This window comes from Crotalus tigris, unplaced genomic scaffold (genome assembly GCF_016545835.1).
Source record: "Crotalus tigris isolate CLP2741 ecotype Arizona unplaced genomic scaffold, ASM1654583v1 scf7180000018301.7375997, whole genome shotgun sequence".
NCBI classification, from domain to species: domain Eukaryota; kingdom Metazoa; phylum Chordata; class Lepidosauria; order Squamata; family Viperidae; genus Crotalus; species Crotalus tigris.
The window spans coordinates 5,792,048-5,812,804 of record NW_024096931.1 but is presented as its reverse complement, the minus strand read 5'-3'; the positions used below and the strand labels follow the sequence as shown (position 1 = coordinate 5,812,804).

General features: G+C 44.8%; 1 protein-coding gene across 2 annotated transcripts in view; it reads right to left on the bottom strand.

The window, feature by feature from the left end:
• PPL (periplakin) overlaps positions 1 to 20,757 on the bottom strand; it is a 60,808-nt gene that overhangs the window by 6,561 nt on the left and 33,490 nt on the right. For both annotated transcript variants that reach the window (XM_039349816.1, XM_039349817.1), the window contains 16 exons: positions 19,193 to 19,318; positions 17,183 to 17,224; positions 16,024 to 16,185; positions 14,728 to 14,835; positions 14,496 to 14,591; positions 10,362 to 10,484; positions 8,908 to 9,054; positions 7,358 to 7,509; positions 7,085 to 7,182; positions 6,444 to 6,601; positions 5,907 to 6,085; positions 3,819 to 3,957; positions 2,284 to 2,474; positions 1,361 to 1,511; positions 363 to 446; positions 136 to 252 (listed from right to left, as the gene is read on the bottom strand). In XM_039349816.1, the coding sequence (XP_039205750.1) occupies positions 136 to 252; positions 363 to 446; positions 1,361 to 1,511; positions 2,284 to 2,474; positions 3,819 to 3,957; positions 5,907 to 6,085; positions 6,444 to 6,601; positions 7,085 to 7,182; positions 7,358 to 7,509; positions 8,908 to 9,054; positions 10,362 to 10,484; positions 14,496 to 14,591; positions 14,728 to 14,835; positions 16,024 to 16,185; positions 17,183 to 17,224; positions 19,193 to 19,318 (2,073 nt within the window). The remainder of the gene's footprint in view (positions 1 to 135; positions 253 to 362; positions 447 to 1,360; positions 1,512 to 2,283; positions 2,475 to 3,818; positions 3,958 to 5,906; positions 6,086 to 6,443; positions 6,602 to 7,084; positions 7,183 to 7,357; positions 7,510 to 8,907; positions 9,055 to 10,361; positions 10,485 to 14,495; positions 14,592 to 14,727; positions 14,836 to 16,023; positions 16,186 to 17,182; positions 17,225 to 19,192; positions 19,319 to 20,757) is intronic.

The following is a 20,757-nucleotide window of genomic DNA, read 5'->3' as shown; positions in this document are numbered from 1 at the left end:
GGGACTGGCCCAAAGTCACCCAGCTGGCTTCCCCATCCTAGACTTCAGATGCTTTCTTCTCCCCAGCTAGCGGCCAGGAGTCCTACACCTTGAGTAGCTTGCTCTGAACCTTTGGTACAGTCCTGCTCAACATACCTCTTCTTTCACTCTAGAAGCTGCGGACTGGAGTCTTGGTCTCTTGTTCATGAAACCATTACGGCCATTTTCCAGATCCAGGATGGATCTCAGCTTTTCTGCTTCTAGTTCATAGTCCTAGGAAGAGGAGAGAGGATGCTGGAGGCACCTACGAAGTGCAATTCTGCAATGGGGTGTAATTTTTTTTGGGGGGAGGGGTGTTGTCATTCCTTTATGCCACTCCTTACCTTCACTGCCTGTTGATACTGCTGGGCTTCTGAAGAGATCTTTTGGACTTCTTTATCCTTGCTTGCAATTTCTTCCAGAAGTTTCTGCAAAGCAAACAAAGGTGACAGTTTTTAAACAGCAGGAGGTAGATGGCACCATCTTACTTTGAATAGGGGCAGGGGATGGGTGTTCCTGGCCTATCAGGGGCCCACAACTTATGGGAAAAGCCAATGGCAGGCTGGAACAGTTAACGATGGATGGAGACTTAGCCCAAAGTAGGTGGAGCTTGAAACCTTCCCATCTCTCCTTTCCAATTGTGTGGACACAATTAGATCCCTTAGCTTTAGAAAAATACTGCTAATTCAGCCGAGTTTTTAAAAATTGCTATACAGATGCATAAAAAATAAAAAGTAGAGAACACCCAACAGCAGTGATGGGTGCACCGTTGGAAGACCTGAAAGACCAGGTTTGGGACAGATTTCTCCTGAAGAAAATCTACTGGTCACCAAGAGTTGACACCATCTTGACTACATATAATCAATGTAGATATCTAAACATGTTTCCTTTCAACCGTTGTTGCTTAAGCTTCCTCTTTTGGGGCCCATATCTAGCTCTGGCCCATTGTACAACTGAAGAATATCTGGCTTGGCTGTAGGACGTCCAGAATTCAATTCCTGGCCTCTGTAGGAAGCAGTTAGAGAACCTTGGAGTGAAAAAACTGGGAATTGCTTCTAAGCTTTGTTGAGAATACTCGGCTGGAGCCCATCAGCTATGTGAAGCATAGAAATCGCTTTAAAAAAAAAATGTAATAGACTGGATAGAGTTGTGCTGTACAATCTTTGCAGTTCCCCCCAGTTGTCTTTTTTTTTTATTGAAAGTTTTTTATTTTTTCCATATAAACATTGTAAAAAAAATATACAATACAATTTTAAGATAAAATAAACATTATTACGACCTGCGCACTCCCCCCAGGCCGCGTCCACCCTCTCTTAAAACATTCCCCAGTTGTCTTGATTACCTGTTGTTTCTTCAGCTTGGTTTCCACCTGAGAGATGTGGTCATTTTCTTGAGGCTCATAGTTGGGGATGTTTTCAAAATAATGTTTCAGTCCATCATAGCCAGCACGGTAATTGGAATAGGCAGATTTTGCTTTCTGCAGGACTTGGGACCTAGAAGGGGGGGGGGGTACAAGAGTCCTCGCATACATAATTGAGCCCAGAATTGCAGTCAAAATCATTGCAGACATGTTAAAGAAATAAATCACCTTCAAGCTCTTCCACTGGTTAATTGTTCTCACGGTTAGAAATTTCCTAATACTGAGAACAATTAATCGGTAGAATGGGCTGGCGGCTTTTAAGAAGAGATTGGAGAGTCACTTGTCTGGAAGGGTGTAAGGCAGTGATGGCGAATCTTTTAGAGACGGAGAGCCAAAAAACCGCCCTGCGCCCTGCCCACAGGGCCACCCACCACCTCCACGGCCCGCCGCAGGTCGCCCAAGCGGCCCTGCAGCACCATGGCAGCCACTCCCTCTGCCTGCACCTCACAGCATCATTTGCGCACGACGGGGCATGAGGGCGGAGTCTTGTCCCTACTGCCCGGCTGCCATGTCTTTGGCTGTGCTGCTCCGCGCCGGCTGCACTTGGGGGGGGGGCTGTTGGTGAGGACGGGCCACGGGGAGGTGGGGCTGGGGCAATGGTGCGTGTGCCCACAGAGAAGGCTCTGAGTGCCCCCTCTGGCACACGTGCCATAGGTTCACCACCACTGGTGTAAGGTCTTCTGCTTGAGCAGGGAGTTGGACCAGATGACCTCCAAGGTCCCTTCCAATTCTGTTATTCTTAAATGGAGGCTTCCTTCTCCTGCCACTTTGCGAGTCCATCCTCTCTTTCCCCCCAGGTCCTCCTTGATGACCCCCTGACCCCATCTCCCCCTCCCCTTCCTGACCTGTAGTCCAACTGCTTGTTGAGGTTGCTAAATCGCTGGTTGAGCTTGTGGAGTTCAGCCTCCTGGCGCTCAATATCTGGGCAGTGTTCTTGGAACTGGCTTGCCAAGGTACTGGAACATTTCTTGGCCTTCTCCAAGTCTTGATGGGCCTCATTCAGCAACTGCTGGACCTGGAGTTCAGAATTTAGGGCCTGGGAAGAAGAGGAGGATGGTTCTTAGCAAACGCCAGGGGTGAAGATTCTGACTTTTTTTTATGTTCGAGTGCACACAACCCTGTTTCAGTCAAGGATTTTCTATCTCCTACGGCATGTCAAAAACTGCACTCAAGATAAAAAGACAGTGCATGCTGAAGGGGCCACAGCTAATCAAAACACCACAAGGAAAGTACATGTTTAATAAACATGGATATATGGAAGCCTCAGCTAATGAAGGTAAATATACATGTCCCAGAATAATGTTGCAGGATCCAATCTGAGTCAGTCACCGGGACCAAAGATTTATTCTTTCAAGCGTTGGGGCTTGTGCTGGATCCCATCCTCAGGGAACTTCTCTCTCTCTAGAATGTCTGTAATGAGCTGATCTACTGGGCTGTTCTATCAACACCCTAATGAACAGCTAAAAGCTACACACAACCAGGCACCATATAAATACAACGCTTAGAACAGTTCAGTGCTCCCATTCTGGTGAGAAAGAAGTTTCCTGAGGATGGGCTCCAGCACGAACCCCCAAAAGCTTGGAAGAATAAACCTTTGATCCTGGTGACCAACTCAGATTGGATCCTGGAAGTCTCAGCTGACTGTGACTTCAACTCAACGGTAAAAAACACACGAGCTTTTTTGGATGTTTACTCAGACGCCAGCCTGTCTCAAAGGGCCTCACAAGAGTTTACAAGCTTGCCTAGTCAAGGTTATACTCTGTGTATACTCCCAAGAGTAGGTTAGGCCAGAGGTAGGCAACCTTGGCTCTTTTATGACTGGTGGACTTCAGCTCCCAGAATTCCTGAGCCAGCATGAGGGAAACTTTGGCCCCTTCATGACTTGCGGACTTCAACTCCCAGAATTCCTCAGCCAGCATGGCTCAGCATGGAAACCTCTTGCTGTCCCCTCAGCATGGCTGGCTCAGGAATTCTGGGAGTTGAAGTCCACAAGTCCTAAAAGAGCCAAGGTTGCCTACCCCTGGGTTAGGCAGAAAGGTATCAAATAATAAATTGAGATGCAGATCTAGGAGTCTCATACACAGCTAAAAAAATTAAAACACTTTCTGGTATATAGGGTGCACAAAGACAGTCAGACAAGCCTCCTCCATCTTGCAGCCTTCTAACTCTGTTGGGCTACAATGTCTATAATTTCAGGAGGCCATATTGTCTTTGAAGGACACCAACATGAAGAACTCTTCATTTCCACTTTCTAGCTTCCGTAGGTTTCTGAGAAAGAGAGCTAAGCTACCCACCATCCACAGATGCCTTCATTCATACAGACAAGCCAACATTCTCCTTCCTGAAACCAATCCTCCTCTCTCAAATAACAGCCACTCACCATCAATTCTTCCCTCTTGTGCTCCAGAGCGTGAACATCCTCAGGAATTGTGTCTTCAATAGCCAGCTTGTTCTCATAGCCAGAAAGCAGATCTCTCCCTTGTTGAAGGACCTTTTCAAGGTGATTGGCAACATCAACCCTGTAAGGACAGATGGAAAGAACTATTCATTCTTCTCATCCCATCTCCTTCAGCTAGAATTCCCAGCTGGCATGACCTGTGCGTGTATACATTTCCATCCTATCTAAAGTTTATTTATTCTAACAAGCTGGTTGACAACCTGCAACTCTCATCCCCAATGGAATCTTGTGTAGAGGAATGTGGAGATAACCTTGATGAATGTGTGCAGGAGCCATTAAGGAAAATATGAAGGACATCTCAGCCCTGAGAAAGGGCTGGGAATGAGAAAGAAACTCAAAATAACCCCATTTTGATTCTGTTTAGGATAAGAGAGGAAAGATTTTGTTACTGTACCCTACAACAATAAGATAGTGTTAATAATAACAATTTTTGAAAAGAAAAAAGAAGTCTCAACAGTGGACATGGCAGTGGCTGGTGACAGCAGGATAGAAAAGAAAAGAAGAAAAAGAGGGAGGGAGGGAGGGAGGGAGGGAGGAAGGAAGGAAGGAAGGAAGGAAGGAAGGAAGGAAGGAAGGAAGGAAGGAAAAAAAAGAAAAAGAAAATCACAAAGTATAAAGACTTGCAGATAGAAGTAAAACTGTGGCAAGATAGCAAAAGATAGAACTCATAGTAATGTGTCCCTTGGATTCAATTCCAAAACTCTGGAGCATCTCTTGAACACCATTGGCATTGACAAAATTGCTATCAATCAGTTGCAAAAAGCAGCTTGACTTAGGACAGCTTACATCCTGTGACCATACCTTTAGCAATATCTGTCTATCCCAGGTCCTTAGGAAGGACTCGATAAGTGGATAAAAATGCCAAATCCAGTCCAAACATCTGGCTAACTCTACGACCAACCACAATAATCCTTGTAACATCTGTTTCCTGACATGGTCTACTTTAAAGGGCTGACAGCTTCTCTTCTGCTCATTGGCCATCTGACTATCATAGATCAGGAACTCCAGCAAATTCACTCCCACTCTCTATATAAAACACAGTTCTCAGATCAAGGATTCAGGTAACTATTAAGCAATCCATAACAGCTGACACACACATATATACATATCTAAGGGGAAAAAAACAGCCTCTTTATGGTTACACTGAGATTGTGAGTAAGAGACTCTGGAAAGAGTACAGAAAAGAGCAACAGATGATTAAGAGTCTGGAAGCTAAAATATATGAAGAATGGATGCAAGACTTGGGTACATCTATGCTAGTGAAAAGAAGGACTAGGGGTGACATAATAGCAATGTTCCAACATTTGAGGGCTGCCACAAAAAAGCATTGCAGCATTGCAGTGAAGCAGAGAGACAGGGAGCATCGTGACCCTACACTGCTCGTTTCATCCTTCAAGGGTTGTGGCTTCACAATGAGGCCTTGTTCATGGTCATTCATGCCTTGGTCACCTCCCGTCTGGATTACTGCAATGTGCTCTACAATGCTGCTACCCTGGAAACTTCAACTGGTCCAGCATGAACTTTGATTCAGCGCCAGGTTTCTGTTGTTTTTAATGTTTTGATGGGTTGGGTTTTCTAATTTTAGTTCAAGACTTGGGTCTTGAAAGTGGACTTGCTAACCACCAAACCAGAGTCCTAACCACATGAGCCAGGGCGCTCCTAAAGTTCCTGAGTGAAAATGATGCGAGTGGTAGCCTATCATATTTGGAACCTTCCAGGATGGAGAAGATTGGTCCCTCCATGGTACAGCAGAATCAGCTCTGCTGAAGTTTTCCCGTTTCAACCCAAAGATACCAAAGAGGAACTGTGACCTTCCATGTGCAACACAAAGAGTCTAATGACGAGCTGTGGCATCTCTCCAAAGCACGCATGCTGTCCAAAAGTTCTTGCAATGTTCTCAAAGACAGCTGGCCAATGGGCCCGGAAGAGGGACTGGAAAAGAGTCCTGGATTGTGAGGCACCGGATAAATTCCTGCCTTGGAGAAGCGGCAGGAAAGAAGAAGCACTTACTTCTCTTGAGCAGCATTGAGAAGTTGGGTGACCCAGTTGTACTTGTTGTTGGTCTCCTCTACTTTGCTTTTCACCAAGGTGGTACTGCTGGACTCGGGCATCGACTCGATGAGGGCTTCACATTCCTGGATCTTGCTTGTTTTCTCTGGCTCAATGCGACGGATCTGATTGGTGACATTCTGCAGAAATGTTTCGGAGGGGAAAAGGTGAGAGATGCAGATGAGTAGTGATCATGGCGGCATCCCTGGAATGTTTTTAAACCAGCTGGAGAAGATCTCCACGGTACTGTCCTTACTCAGGTTTGTAACTGAATGCAAGAGAAATGCTTCTGTCCTGCTAATCCAAGGTTCTGTCCCACCTAGTCTTAGCCCAAGCCTAACTGCCATTTTCAGGAGTCTTTGCTTCCTTATAGCCACACAGCTCACCTGTCCCCTGTCTTCTCCTACAGTCTTTGCACCTTTGCTCCAAAAAGTATCATTTTTTCCCCCCAGATTCTACATTGGTAGAAAGCTCCCATCCACCCCAAAGTGCCTTTACCATAAGGTCTTTGGAGCGCTCCGCGCTATCTTGCACTGCCCTGCTTTGCTCCAGGGGAGGTCGAAGGTTTGCAGTGATGGCCTTCTCCTGCTTATCTAGTTCACTGTTCACTTTCTCCAGCTCTGCCAACAGTTGCCGTATCTGTACGGATGCTGCGTCTGAGGAAGTTTGGGGGAAAATTAGTTTGGTCTAGCAATGAGTTTGTGGAAGAGGCAGGGAACGGTCCGCACACACCCTTCTCAATGTCAAGGCCTGCTGACGTGTCATGACGTCACAGGTTTAATTCATCATACGGGCAGTCCTTGACTTACGACTATTCATTTAGCAACTGCTCAAAGCTGATTGAAGATTGGCCCTGGCATGCTTGATCATCGCAGCATCCCCACAGTCGCATGATCAAAATTTGGGTACTTGGCAAGCGGCATGCATTTACAACACTTGCAGGATCTCGTGGGATCACCATTTTTGACCTTCCCAGCCAGGTTCCGACAAGCAAAGTCAAGGGGGGGGGGAAGCAGATTCACTTAACGGCTGCACAATTCACTTACAGTTCTCTTACAAAGAACCGCAGAAGAATTGAGCGCATGGTTCCCTTTTGTGCGGGGCCCACAGTCTTCCTAGATACCTTGCGATGTACCCACCTCCAATGCTCTCTGCCTTTAAGGTATTGTAGCGATCCTCCAGACGATTCTTTGTGCAAGCAGTTTTCTGTTTCACACATTGATAGTGGCTAGCAATGCTGTAGAACAAAAGGACATAGACGTCGTTGGGCAAAGAACTCTCGGGAGCTTTCAAAGAACATGAGAATTTGAGAGACGGAAGGAAGGAAGGCCCGTGACGCAACCATCCTGGAGGCCATCCGCAAACTTCACCTTCGGCTCGTGTGGATGCAAGCTAGGTCAAGCAATGCTTACTTGTCAGCCATGGTGAGCGATTCTGGATCGGTGGGAGGAATCATGAAACAGACCCCCGGGGCTTTGATTGCATTTCCTCCGCTGTCGGTGACTTCCCAGAGCTCTTCGTTGTTCTTGTGCAGAGTGTATCGGCCGCCACGTAAAATCTGACACTGAGACGGAAAGATTGGTGTGTAAGTCTGGGGTCCGATCCCACCCTCTGTCCCCAATTTTTGCAGCTCCTTGGGGTGTGGACAGAACCCAGCTCATGATTTTGCAAAACAACTGCCTCTTTTTTGTAACAAGGAAAGGTCAAGGCCTCTGCTTGTTACTCTCAATCGTGCAAAATTTCCAGAAAAAAATGAGCTTGTATAGAGGAGTACAGAGACAGCCTTGAAGCAGATATGGGGCAGCCATTAGGAAAATAATTAACGTGGCCCAGAAAGACAGAAACGGGTGAGGAATAAACTCACAGTTGCAGGACCTTGATTCTCTGTGTTACAAGAGGGAGAGAAAGCAAAATGCTCTCCAGTTTTCAAGACTGATGCCAGCCCATTGAGGTAGGAAAAAAACACCACAAGAAAGAGATACAAAAACTACCAGAACTCTATTTTTTTTAAAAAATATTGCTTATAAGAAGAGAATTTTGAAAGGTGCCCAGATCTTTGTATTCCTCTATAGCCTGGGAATCTGCATTCAGCACTATACAAACACAGTTATCAAATAACGCACAATCTATTTGCAAAGCAAATGTCTTTGTAGGGATTTAAATTAAAAAAAAAAAACCCAAAAAGGAATTATGAATGATTTAAGGAATGTATGACAAAAATAATGAAAGGAGAAAAACTTAATGAACATAAGGGCAACTAGCGGTGCTTCAAATGTGATAGACCACAATTTCCATCACTCTTAACTAGCACTAGTTAGGTATTTAGAAAGAGTGCAGAGAAGAGCAACAAAGATGATTAGAGGACTGGAGGCTAAAATATATAAGGAACGGTTGCTGGAATTGGGGATGTCTAGTTTAACGAAGAGAAGGACAAGGGGGGACATGATAGCAGCCTTCCAATATCTCAGGGGCTTCCCCAAAGAAGAGGGAGTCAAGCTATTCTCCAAAGCGCCTGAAGGCAGAACAAGAAGCAACAGATGGAAACTAACCAAAGAGAGAAGCAACCTGGAATTAAGGAGACAGTTAGAACAATTAATCAATGGAACAACTTTCCTCCAGAAGTTGTGGGTGGTACATCACTGGCGCTTTTAAGAAGAGACTGGACAGTCATTTGTCCGAAATGGTATAGGGTTTCCTGCCTAAGCAGGGGGTTGGACTAAGATGACCTCCAAGGTCCCTTCCAACTTTATTGTTATTATTAGCAATGCAGCATCTCACAACATAACTGGCTGGATGAGCCAGCTGCTCCATCTTTGCAAACTCTGACACTACAGCTGTTAGACAAAGGGTCTGTGATGCCACTAGCAGCAATCAGTCCCCAGTATCAATTACCGATACATTTACAAGGCACATCCTATCGCAGGTGTGTCCTGTGTAAAGCCAAAGGACCACAGTCTCTTACCTGCTCATTTTCGTAATCACATAGGGCTTCCCCAGGGATAGGTTTAAGGGGGGGCTCTCGTCGATACTTCAATGGAAGAACCTGCTGACTACGTTTTTGTAAGGAGCTCACCACATCCTCATACTTGTCCAAGGCCTTTTCCTGGTCCTAAAGGAGAAGAAAGCAAAGGTTCTAGAATCGCCAGGAAAGGAAAGCTTGAGGTGCAACAGCTGGAGGAATGCAGAGATGGTTGCACCCAAGTCGGGTTTGACCCAAGCCCAACTTTTATGTGGACCTTTGAACCCAGGAGTGGGCAGATGTCAGGGCTGTGCAATCTTCTGGGTTATCCAGGCCCCAGATCCATCAGAAAGTTGGTACAAATGATTTATCTTAGAATTAAATCAATCTGTACCCAGTAACTTCAGAACTAGAACTAAATAAAAAGGTTCCCCTTGTCCAGTCTTGTGACACTAGGAGACAGTGCTCATATCTGCTTCCTAGCCAAAAGAGCCAGCATTATCCAAAGACGCTTCGGTAGTTCTAAGGCCAGCATGACTATATGCCAAATGCACACGGGACACTGTTACCTTCCCACCGAAGTGGTACCTATTTGCCTACTTGCATTTTCATGCTTTCAAACTGCTAGGTTGGCAGAAGCTGGAGCAAGGATGGGAGCTCACCCCTCACAAGGTGCTTAGGTCTCAAACTGCCAGTCTTCTAGTCAACAACCCAGCGTCTTAACCACTAAACCACCCACGCCCCCTCGAACCAAATGAGTTCCAAAGTAACATCTACTCCAACTTGCTTCCTATAATTTAGGCCAGGAGGAGCACCAGGGCCAGACTGGTTGACCCAGAATGCTAAGATGTAATTCCATCGTACATCCATTATTATAAGTTTGTGGTTGATCTGGCACAATGTGGTTCCTTTCTTTTCTGCTTCCCGGATGGTGATTCCCATCCATCAGGACTCAGCACTGTGTGGGAATTAAGTCACTGCACCTCCCTCAAGCACCTCTCAGCAGAGGGCGCTGGGAGAGCCCAAGGATTCTGCCTATCAGGCAGATCTCTCAGTAGATCACAATTTCTGCTGAAAAGCAAAGTGGGAAGAAGATAATTATTCCTTGCACTCGTTACACTACTGTGATTATATTATTTATTATAATATAAAAGTAAAAAGTTGAGGTTTTACGTTATTACCTTATTCGACTTCACCGAAAGGAGTTGGAAGTCAACGCTTTTTCTTTCTCTTTCCTCCCTACCCTACACTTTCCCCCCTTCCCCTTCCCCTCCCGTGTTCTCCCATTATTTTCTTTTGTATTTTTTGTATTTTGTATTATGTTTTGATGGACTAATACAATTTTGGAACATGAGGGTGCCATGTGCAATCAAGATATTCTCCTTCCTACCATTGACCTCCATCCCCAGGCTTGTCCAAATAATTAATAGCCTTCCGTTCTCTTTCTAAATACTTGCCTCCAAGTCATGCAACAAGGTTTCGATCTGGTACTGGTCTTTGAATTCTGGGCTGTATTTCTGGTCCAGATCTGTGTCTACTTTTCTGAGAAGTTCTTGTGCATCCTTGGCATCTTTTTGGAACTGCAGGGAAGAGAGAAGAAAAAGTCAAATCCTCCCTTCCTTTTGGTAACAAGTCATTCTTGAGAGGGAAGAGATGAGAAGGTAGCATCACTGAAAACCTGGAAATGGGGAGGATAAGAGAGGAGAGGATAGGATAGGGGAGAGGAGAGGAGAGGAGAGGAGGAAAGGAGGGGAGGAGAGGATAGAGGAGAGGAGAGGAGAGGAGAGGAGGAAAGGAGGGGAGGGGAGGGGAGGAGAGGAGAGGAGAGGAGGAAAGGAGAGGAGGGGAGGGGAGAGGAGGGGAGGGGAGGGGAGAGGAGAGAAGCCTTGCCCCTTGGCAGAATTTTGCTCAAGACCACCATATTGACTTTACTGACACATCCTGTGGTTCCTTCCTTCCTCCCTTCTCTGTCCTCCCCTTCCTTCCTTCCTTCCTTCCTTCCTTCCTTCCTTCCTTCCTTCCTTCCTTCCTTTCTTTCTTCTCCCTCCCTCCCTCCCTCCCTCCCTCCCTCCCTCTGCTTTGAATACCATTCAATTACATGAAATAATTGGCGTGTATAGCTATTCCTTTCCCTCCTCTCCCTGTGAAAAGCACCCATTCATGCAGCTGGCGGGGGGGGGGGCAAAGCCACGGGCCCGTTGCGTATGAAAACATGACTTGAAAGCGGTCCCCCTAGTTGCAGGTGAGCCTTTTGTCTTACGCAAAGGGGAGGCACCTTCCTCCGGCAGGGGAAGGGCAGAGATATCCTCGTTCAGGACCGTCTACCCAGTGAGGAAATTCAGCCCTCAGGACAAAACGGACGGAACGCATCCTTGAGACTAGGGCAGACGTTTCTATGGGCCAGGAAGGTCTTCTGCTAAGCCACCTTCCAAAAGCAGAGCGTTTGCCTCATCTCTTACAGCACAAGAGAGGTTTGGAGAAGAACCCGTCTGATGAGATGGTTTTCCCACCAGTGCTTTCAGATGTTTCCTCTGCAAACAGGTCCGGCTGCAACACCTGACCTGCCTCGACAACCTTCACGCAAAGCTGCGCTAGACAAACTGTCTGTCAGGTTTGTTTGCTAGCAGGATGCAAGGTGGCCTCCTCCCTGTTCCTCCCTCTCCCAGGAGACAAAGCAGATTTGGTTTTGCTATGTGAGAAGAACAGCCCTAAAGTGACAGCACACCTGGAAATCTTCTCCCACCTCCGGTGCGCACCTCTGCACAATTTTCTAACAGAAGAATGCAATTTGGAACCTCGGGGCCAGATGGAGACCTCAAAACTTCCATCTTCCAAAGATTTTCCCCAACCGTAATTGTAAACAGGATAATCACCGAATGGGTGACTGGAGAAAGGAACCACACAGATTATGTCCATGTTAACTAATTGTAGTTTCTATCCTTTCTCTATTTTTTTTTTTTTTGATATTGCTTATGACAAGAGAATTTTGAAAGCTGCCCAGATCTTTGTATTCTTCTATAGCCTGGGAATCTGCAATCAGCACTATACAAGCACAGTCCACCAAATAACACGCAATCTATTTGCGAAGCAGATGTGTTTGTAGGGATTTAATTTTTTTTTAAAAACAAGAACAAATTATGAATGATTTCAGGAATGCATGACAAAAATAATGAAAAGAAGAAGCCTAATGAACATAAGGGCAACTACTGGTACTTCCAACATGATAGACCACAATTTCCATCACCCTTAAGTAGCATTAGTTGGGTATCAACGCAGCATCTCATAACATAACTGGCTGGGTGTGAGCCAGCTGCTCCATCTTTGCAAACTCTGACACTATAGCACTTAGACCAGTGGTTCTCAACCTTTTTAATGCCGCGACCCCCAACCGGTCGTAAGTCGAGGACTACTCAACCGGTCGTAAGTCGAGGACTACTCAACTGGTGCAGCACAGTTTGCAGAATGGGACTTTTGGCAGGCTCAGCAGGGCAGAGACAGCCTGGACAATTCCTATTGGCTTTTGAAAGCCAATAGAATTAGACTCTATTCGAGACAGTCTATTCTATTGGCTTTCAAAAGCCAATAGAATAAAAGGGAGGAGCACAGCTAAGGAAAAGGGGGGAAAAATGGCAGACTGCATTGTTTGGCGACCCCCGTGAAATGGTCGTTCGACCCCAAATGGGGTCCCGACCCACAGGTGGAGAACCACTGACTTAGACGAAGTGTCTGTGATGTCCCATTCCTTTTTGCAGTGTTCCTATAACAGCTGCCATTAAAAAAAAGGTCATAAAATCGGGCTGGTCACCTGATGTCCCACTTTAGGACCGTCACAAATTATGACCCGTAATCATCCAATGTGCGACTGGAGAAAGGAAACACAGGAATTATGTCCATGTTAACTAATTATAGTTTCTATCCTTGCCTCATCCATTCCTTGTTGAAAAGCAAAAGTTTTGCCATTCAGATCAAGGGTCACTCTTTGTCTGGAGAAGTTGAAGCTCTGAGTTACAAAATGAGTACGGAAGGAATTCACTGAAACCAAAGAGCCCTAGAAGGAACAATACAGATAGTCCTTGAATTATGGCTGCTTGCTTAATGACTGTTTGAAGTTACAAAACCACTTATGACTTGGTTTCAAAGTTCTGATGACTGGACTCCTGCATTTTACTTTAACCCTGCATTTTGGGTGTTGGGCAACTGGCCCATATTTATGACCTTGACTGTGATGTACAACATTTTCACCGGTAACAGATGTTTATTGCCCATTTCCGCAAAATCCAGCCCAAAGTGATCAAGATTTTACACAGCGCTGCACCAACAAACTCTACTGAATGACAGCAGCGCTCATGTAACAACCGTACCATTCACCCAATGGCTGCAGTGTTCCCATAACAGCTGTCGTAAAAATAGGTCATCAAATCAGGCTGGTCACATGATGTCACACTTTAGGACCCATCACAACTTATGACCATAATTGTCAGGCTCAATTATGGTCCTACGTTGAGGACTACCTGTAGTGGACTTAATCGATGATCATGGGACCATTATGTTCTCTCTCGGCTCCTTTTTTGGGGGGGCTGGATTTAATCACGACACAGGATTCAGTATTATTCACACTAATAAGCAGCTTTGTAGCATGTCAAGAAGATGTTTTTCTCACCCTACCTCAAGATACTACAGGTGCAATATTCTTAGCATACAAATCAAGCGTCCTTCTATTGAGCAACGGGACCAGCCTTCACACCAAGGGCCAAGATCATGCCGAAGTACCAACAGAAGACAATATTTGAACTGTGGGGTCTTTAGTCCTTGGCCCTAACACTGATGATGTTACCTAGTTTGGCAATGAAACATCTGAAGAAAAAATCACCAAGCTCAGAGAGCACCAAGGGCCCCACAGAACAGGAATTGTTGGCAAAGTCTTGGGAGCCAAAGTGATCAACTAAGAGCCGTGGTGGCGCAGTGGTTAGAAGGCAGTATTGCAGGCTAACTCTGCCAACTGCCAGCAGTTCGATCCTGACTGGCTCAAGGTTGACTCAGCCTTCCATCCTTCCAAGTTTGGTAAAATGAAGACCCAGATTGTTGGGGGCAATAGGCTAATTCTGTAAACCGCTTAGAGCGGGTGGTAAAGCACTGTGAAGCACTGTCTAAGTGCTATTGCTTGTGAAGGAAGGAAGGAAGGAAGGAAGGAAGGGAGGGAGGGAGGGAGGAAGGAAGGAGTAATGGCATAGTTGTTACAATGCAGGCTGACTCTGCTCAGTACCAGGAGTTTGATCCTGACTGACTCAAGATTGACTCAGCCTTCCATCGTTCCAAGGTTGGTAAAATGAGGACCCAGATTGTTGGGGGCAAATATGCCAACTCTGTAAACTGCTTAGACAGGGCTGTAAAAGCACTGTGAAGCTGTATATAAGTCTAAGTGCTACTGCTATGTGTTCCCTAAAACTGGCTTCCCAGCCTCAGGAAAGTTAGAAAATATTCTCTTGTTAAGATTCAACTCTCATCCTGGTCATTTCAGGTAGAACCCCCCAGGAGAGAGATAGCATCTTGCTACAGATTTCCCTGACTAGTCTTTGGCTTCAAGTAGGTACCTGATGATAGTCCTCCATGAACTTTAGGTGGCTCTCCTCACAGATAAGCAGATTGAGATATTCTTTCCAGTCAGCATGGACGGCCTCAATGTGAGCCTGCAGACGAGTAAAGAGTAGAACCTCAGGAGAATAATCATTGATGCCCACAATAAGACGTGAACTGGGAGTCAGCGAGAACCCACCTCCATTGGGACAACTTTTCCTAATATGGCCATCTTCAAATCAAACTTACCTCAATGGCGATCTTCCCAGGATGATTTTCTGACAGGAGTTTATTACCATCTTCATGCAGTTTGTTGATGGCTGCCTCTTTCTCTTCCAGTTTCCTATTGATGAAATTCTAAAGAGAGGGGAAGGAATGAGGAAACAGAAGCCAAATGGAACCACTCCAGTTGCAGGTGGCTTGGTCTAGTTCCAAGTTGAGTGAAAGGGAGGGGAACCAGAAAAGAAAGAGCATTTATGCAGGTTATCTATGGAGATCCTCAATCATCCAGGTCGTGGTTATCCCAAAGATACTTTTCCAAAAGGCAACTGGACCTTCTTGCTTTTTTTTCCTTGAAAATGTTCTTCTTCTCATCCAAGAAGCTTCTTCAGCTCAGTTCCCTTCTTCACTTCAGAACTGAAGAAGCTTCTTGGATGAGAAGCAAAACCTTTTCAAGAGAAAAAAACCCAAGAATGTCCAATTGCCTTTTGGAAAGCAATTTTGGGACATTTATGCAAGTTCTTCAAAAAGAATTTCTAAATCATCAAAACAATTAAAAAACGAAAATTAGAATATTTCGGACATGTGATGTGATACCCAGAAAAATACAGCATACTCCATTTAATCCTCCAGGGAAAGATGGAAGGCAAACGAGGTCCAGGCAGAAGAAGAACATCGTGGTTTCAAAATTTAAGGGACTGGTTTGGACAAAACTCAGCAGCACTTTATCGTGCGGCTGCTGATAAAAACAGGATCGCCAACATGATCGCCAACGTCCAATAACGGATATGGCACAAGAAGAAACAGAAGAAGACTATAGAATAGCCACTGTTCCCTTTGTGATTTCCATCGCTGAAAGAAAGCCACCTTAAATCAAATTACATGGATCAGGTTTCACTTGAATCCGGTAAGCTTTGTTTGCTCAATGCTTTGAACACTTTCAAACAGAAGTTCCTGCCAACTTGCTCCAACACTGAATTCTGTCTGCATACAAGTACTCAAATGGTTCTCCTCGACTTACAGTAATTCGTTTAGTGACTGTTCAGAGTTACAGATGCACTTTGCAGCTGCAAGCCTAACATGCAATTTAATTTGAAATATGCACAACTGAATTGTTCCAGCGTTCCCACCTCAAACAGCTGGAAGAAAAAGCCCCATCCACCTCCTTTTAAATATTCAACTTCTGCTCCAATTATGGAGCTAGCTAAAATTCGCAGATCCAGAATGATTTCCTGCAGACTCCGACGTTCAACATCTAACTGTCTTCCTGTGCTTTTTTTTTTTTTTTTTTTTTAGGAGAAAGAGGTTGTCAAGAGTAAGACTCACTTCGTATTGGCGACGGCGACTGGGGTAATCAAGGTTTTGGTCACTCCAGTCAAACTGCAATCTGTCCTTTGCCTGCTGATCTAGCCAGTAGAGTTTATTGGTGCAGCGCTGCATAAAATCTTGCAATAAATTCAGGTTCTCCTGCCTTCGTTGGGATTCCGACTGCAAACAGAAAGAGCATTTGGCCAAGGTTTGAAAGATGGAAAAAAACAGCTCTAGAGGGAAAAAAAGTCTCGCCCGAAGACAGTTTTCAAGGCATCTCTTGAAGGAGTTTTAAAGCTGGTTGCTTGCTGATGGGTCCAACGTATGCAAACCCCCCACCCCAACGGAGATCGGATTAGGAACTGCAAGAAAAAATATCCAGCTAGCACAACAAAACAATTCTTTCTCAATAAATATCTATGGGCATTCTCAATCATCCAGGTCATGGTTGTCTCAAAAGTGCTTTTCCAAAAGGCAACTGGACTTTCTTGGTTTTCTTCCTTGAAAAAGTTTCGCTTCTCATCCAAGAAGCTTCTTCAGTTCTTCAGTTGTTCTTGGATGAGAAGCAAAACCTTTTCAAGGAAAAAAAACTCAAGAAAGTCCAATTGGCTTTTGGAAAAGCGCTTTTGAGTCTTCCCCAATAAATGAATGGTTCTCTTAGCTTCCTAAAATGGCTTTGGGTTAAAAAAAAATTTGGCTGATCCTTATTGGCTATATCCTATATTCAGCAAACCCTGAATTATTTTCACCGTGTGCTTAAAGTCTCTTCGCCATGGACTGCTATGTTTTCTTTTACAGCTAGTAACTCGCCAGAGTTGATGTGATGGACTTCAAATCTGAGAATTCTGGAAATTACATAGCTGCAGAAATTTGTCTTATGGCCTATTCTTGTCCTTCTTCCCATCTATTCCCCAGAAGAATACAGGAACCTGAACTGCAAAATCCCATGATCAATACTGTAAGTTTTACTTTTTTATATTCCAGATGTGACGATGACCCAATTTGCAGAAAGCATGGTCCTTCTCCCTGGCCCAATAATGTTATTCCTTGGTGATTACTAAACAATGCATCTTCTTCTCTGTGTCCTCTGCCCTAGGCAAGATTTCTCATTTCATCTGATTTGCTTAGATGTTCCATAATTACACACATCTGTTTAGGAAGAAAAAAAGCAGCTTACCAGCAGTTTCTGATATTTCATCTGAAGCTCACTTGTATATTCCTGGAAACAAAAAGAAAAGACCAATCTCAAAAAAAGAAAAAGAAAAAAAAGTGACCAGCAAGATCATATTTTTATCGTAAATGCATCACAGTTAAGCGTCTGGCCATTTTATTAGAGCCTCCATAGTTAGGTGCCCAGTTCATGTGATAACTCCCAAAATTCTTGACTTGTGTGTACAGGAAATTCTAAGAATTTTAACTCTAACATAGCTGGAAGGCCATCAGGTAAATGAACATACATGGCTGTTGCCCCCCCCCCCAGGAAAACAATTCCATAGAAAGAGTATAACTACTTTAATTAAGATTGGCTAGAACAGGGGTAGGCAACCTCGGCTCTTTTATAACTCGTGGACTTCAACTCCCAGAATTTCTCAGCTAGCCATACTGAGGGGAAAGGGAGAGGTTTCCAAGCTGAGCCATGCTGGCGGAGAAATTCTGGGAGTTGAAGTCTACGAGTCATAAAAGAGCCAAGGTTGAGGACCCCTGATATAGGGCAGGGGTGGGGAACCTTGGCTCTTTTATGACTGGTGGACTTCAACTCCCAGAATTCCTCAGCTAGCCACACTGAGGGGAAAGGGAGAGGTTTCTAAGCTGAGCCATGCTGGCTCAGGAATTCTGGGAGTTGGAAGTCCACGAGTCATAAAAGAGCCAAGGTTGCCTACCCCTGGGCTAGAACAAACAGAAACTTGAATGTCTGATTGTTCTGCCCCTGCTTATACTGCTGTGAATTCGGAAGATGTCTGTCTGAGTTGCTTTTGAGTGTTGCTTTGTTATTCTGGACTTAAAAAATGTTTCAGCCCCTATCACCTTGATAGGTAATGGTTCCTATCTTCACGTTCCTTGCTCTCTACCCCAGTGTAGTCAACCTCAGCCATTTTGAGATGTGTGGACTTCAACTCCCAGAGTTCCCCAACCAGCATGGTCAAGGTTGAGAAGCACTGCTCTACACCCATCCTTCATGCCTCCCAGATAGGCAGCATATATGTGGAATACCTGAGAATAATCACATGTTTATAAAAATGTGCTAATAATGAGTTACATCTTGATCCCATCTATTTCGCAGGAGTGACATCTTTAAATAAGTTTTCTCCAAGGAGACAATTACACACACTCATTTCACAACAACTTGCAAGATTTTCCACATCTACCTAGGTATTCAAAGCTCTGTGGGCCTTACAAATCTTTACTTTTAATACCTTTGCTGTCGCAGAAGACAGCAATTTAACCAGCATCAGAGGACAAAGCAACCTTGGGCTCTCCGGGTCTTTTGGACTACAACTCCCAAAAGCCTTGCCACATTGGCTGAGGCTGATGGAATAAAAGTTCAAACCCCCAGAAAGGACCAGGTCACCAATGCCTATGTAGAGTGGAAGAGGATTTGAGGTTGAAAAGACAAATTATAATTTCTGGAATCTTAACTCATTTGTATGGCCAGCCAGAGATGGCCGGCCATACAGAATGAATGAATGAATGAATGAATGAATGAATCAGTCAGTCAGTCAGTCAGTCAGTCAGTCAGTCAGTCAGTCAGTCAGTCAGTCAAAAATACATATAAAATCATAGAAATAAGCCTGAAAGTTTTGTTTAAATCACTCTTTAGGAAAACTATTGAATGCTTGTGGTTTCTGTCCCTTCAGACGACACATTCAACCAGCTTCTCCATAATAGCACTTAGCACTTACATACTGTTTCATAGTGCCCTTTCTAAGCAGTTTACAGAATCAGCATATTGCCTCCACAATCTGAGTCCTCATTTACCGATCTCGGAAGGATGGAAGGCTGAGTCAACCTTGAGCCGGTCATAATCGAACTCCTGGCAGTGGGCAGAGTCAGCCTGCAATTTTGCCTTCTAACCACTGCGCCACCAAAGTTGCGCGTGCTGGATTTCTCTTGCAGCATAGAAAAGTCTGCTGTTGCTTCCCCTCCACTCCCCATCCTAACAAAGACCCAGGAGATGGGGGGGGGATACCTTTTCGCCTTCTTTGTTGATATGGGGTCCAATAGCCATCACCTCATTGTGGAAGATATTGTGCTCTTCTACTTGACTGTTGACTGACGGCAGGTCTGTGCCAAAGCCTTTGCTGTTCAAGGTTTCCTTGGGAAAGAGGACACAGGAAAAGTGGTAAGGACATCATTTCCCATGGACCCAGAATCCCAGGCACACAAATAAATCTAGACACCAAGAATGTGCCTCTTAGCAAGTCGGACCAGTGGTATCTCATGCTCCGAAGAGCATTTTGACCGGCCCAAAGAACCAAGAATGGAATAACTTTTGAGTAGCTTCTTTGTTGTCGTTTGCCTACAGACAGAATCTAAAGTTTCAGACTAAGGCAATTATCTGCATAGCTATAGATACACTCTCTGAATTCCTAGGGAAGGTCCAACCTTGCTCTCTTCCTGTCTACCAGACCTTCCAAGCTGACAGCCCTGCTGTCTCTTCGCCCTCTGGGAAGGAGCCCCTCCCTCCTGTGACTCCAGACCACATTCTACCACACAAGCATGATGGCATCTATTGATTATGATTTCTGCAGATTTTAGATAGCTTTTATTAAAAGTTAAAAAAATAAATGAGAATCCTCGGGAGAAGGACATAACAGGAAGTGGCCCTTTGTGGTCCACCCAAAACCTGTTGCAGTTTTGGAAATGCTAGAAGCTGTGTGTCTTCCTCCACTTCACAACTCTTGCACCTTTATTATGGTGAGTGCTGAAAACTGGGAAGGAGTCAAGACTATCTGCCACCAATTTTCAGAAGACCATTTCAATGAGCTGCCAAGTTAGATTTGGTGGCTCACCTGGCTGAGGGCTGCAGGTTGCTTATTGCTGACCTAAAGTGAACCCCATCCTCCCCATCAAATTGTGATCATGATACAATCTGGAGGAGAAAGTGGTTCTTTGTAGAAGAATGCCAGCCCCAAAATCTAGAAGTTTCGTGCTAGGCTGCAGAGCACATATGTAATGCTTCCTGATTTACGGGTAAGAAAAGGACAAGTAATGCAATGGACATTTATTGGGATTGCAAACAGGGGGTAGGTATCTCTCCCAATGAAAGCAACAGCTCGGTGAAGGATAATTTTCGTGGAAAACATGGCAGAGAAGATAGGAGGTAGCTAAGTATTCCATACACTTCTTATTCTGATCCTCCTTCTTAGCTTTCCCTGCTTCTTGCATAGCTATTAAAAAAAACAACAACCTAGCAAATGCAAGTGGATAAATAGGTACCACTTTGGTGGGAAAAATAACAAGAACATGAAAGGCCTCCCTCGGGGAAGCAGTGATGTCACCAGCTACTCCTTTGAACCCAAAAGGTGCTTCTAATATGAAAGCAGCGTAGTATTGGAAAAACCGGGGCCGGAGAGCTGATTTGAACAATTGGAACTTGTCATTCCCAAACTGGATGTCCCCAGATTAATTCCATTCCCACCACACCCACTTGGGGTGAGCTTCAATGCACTTGAATGGTCACCAACTCGGAGAAAACTCATTTCATATTTTTTTTTAAAAAAAGTCCTTTTAAGCAGAATTTAGGAAAAAAAC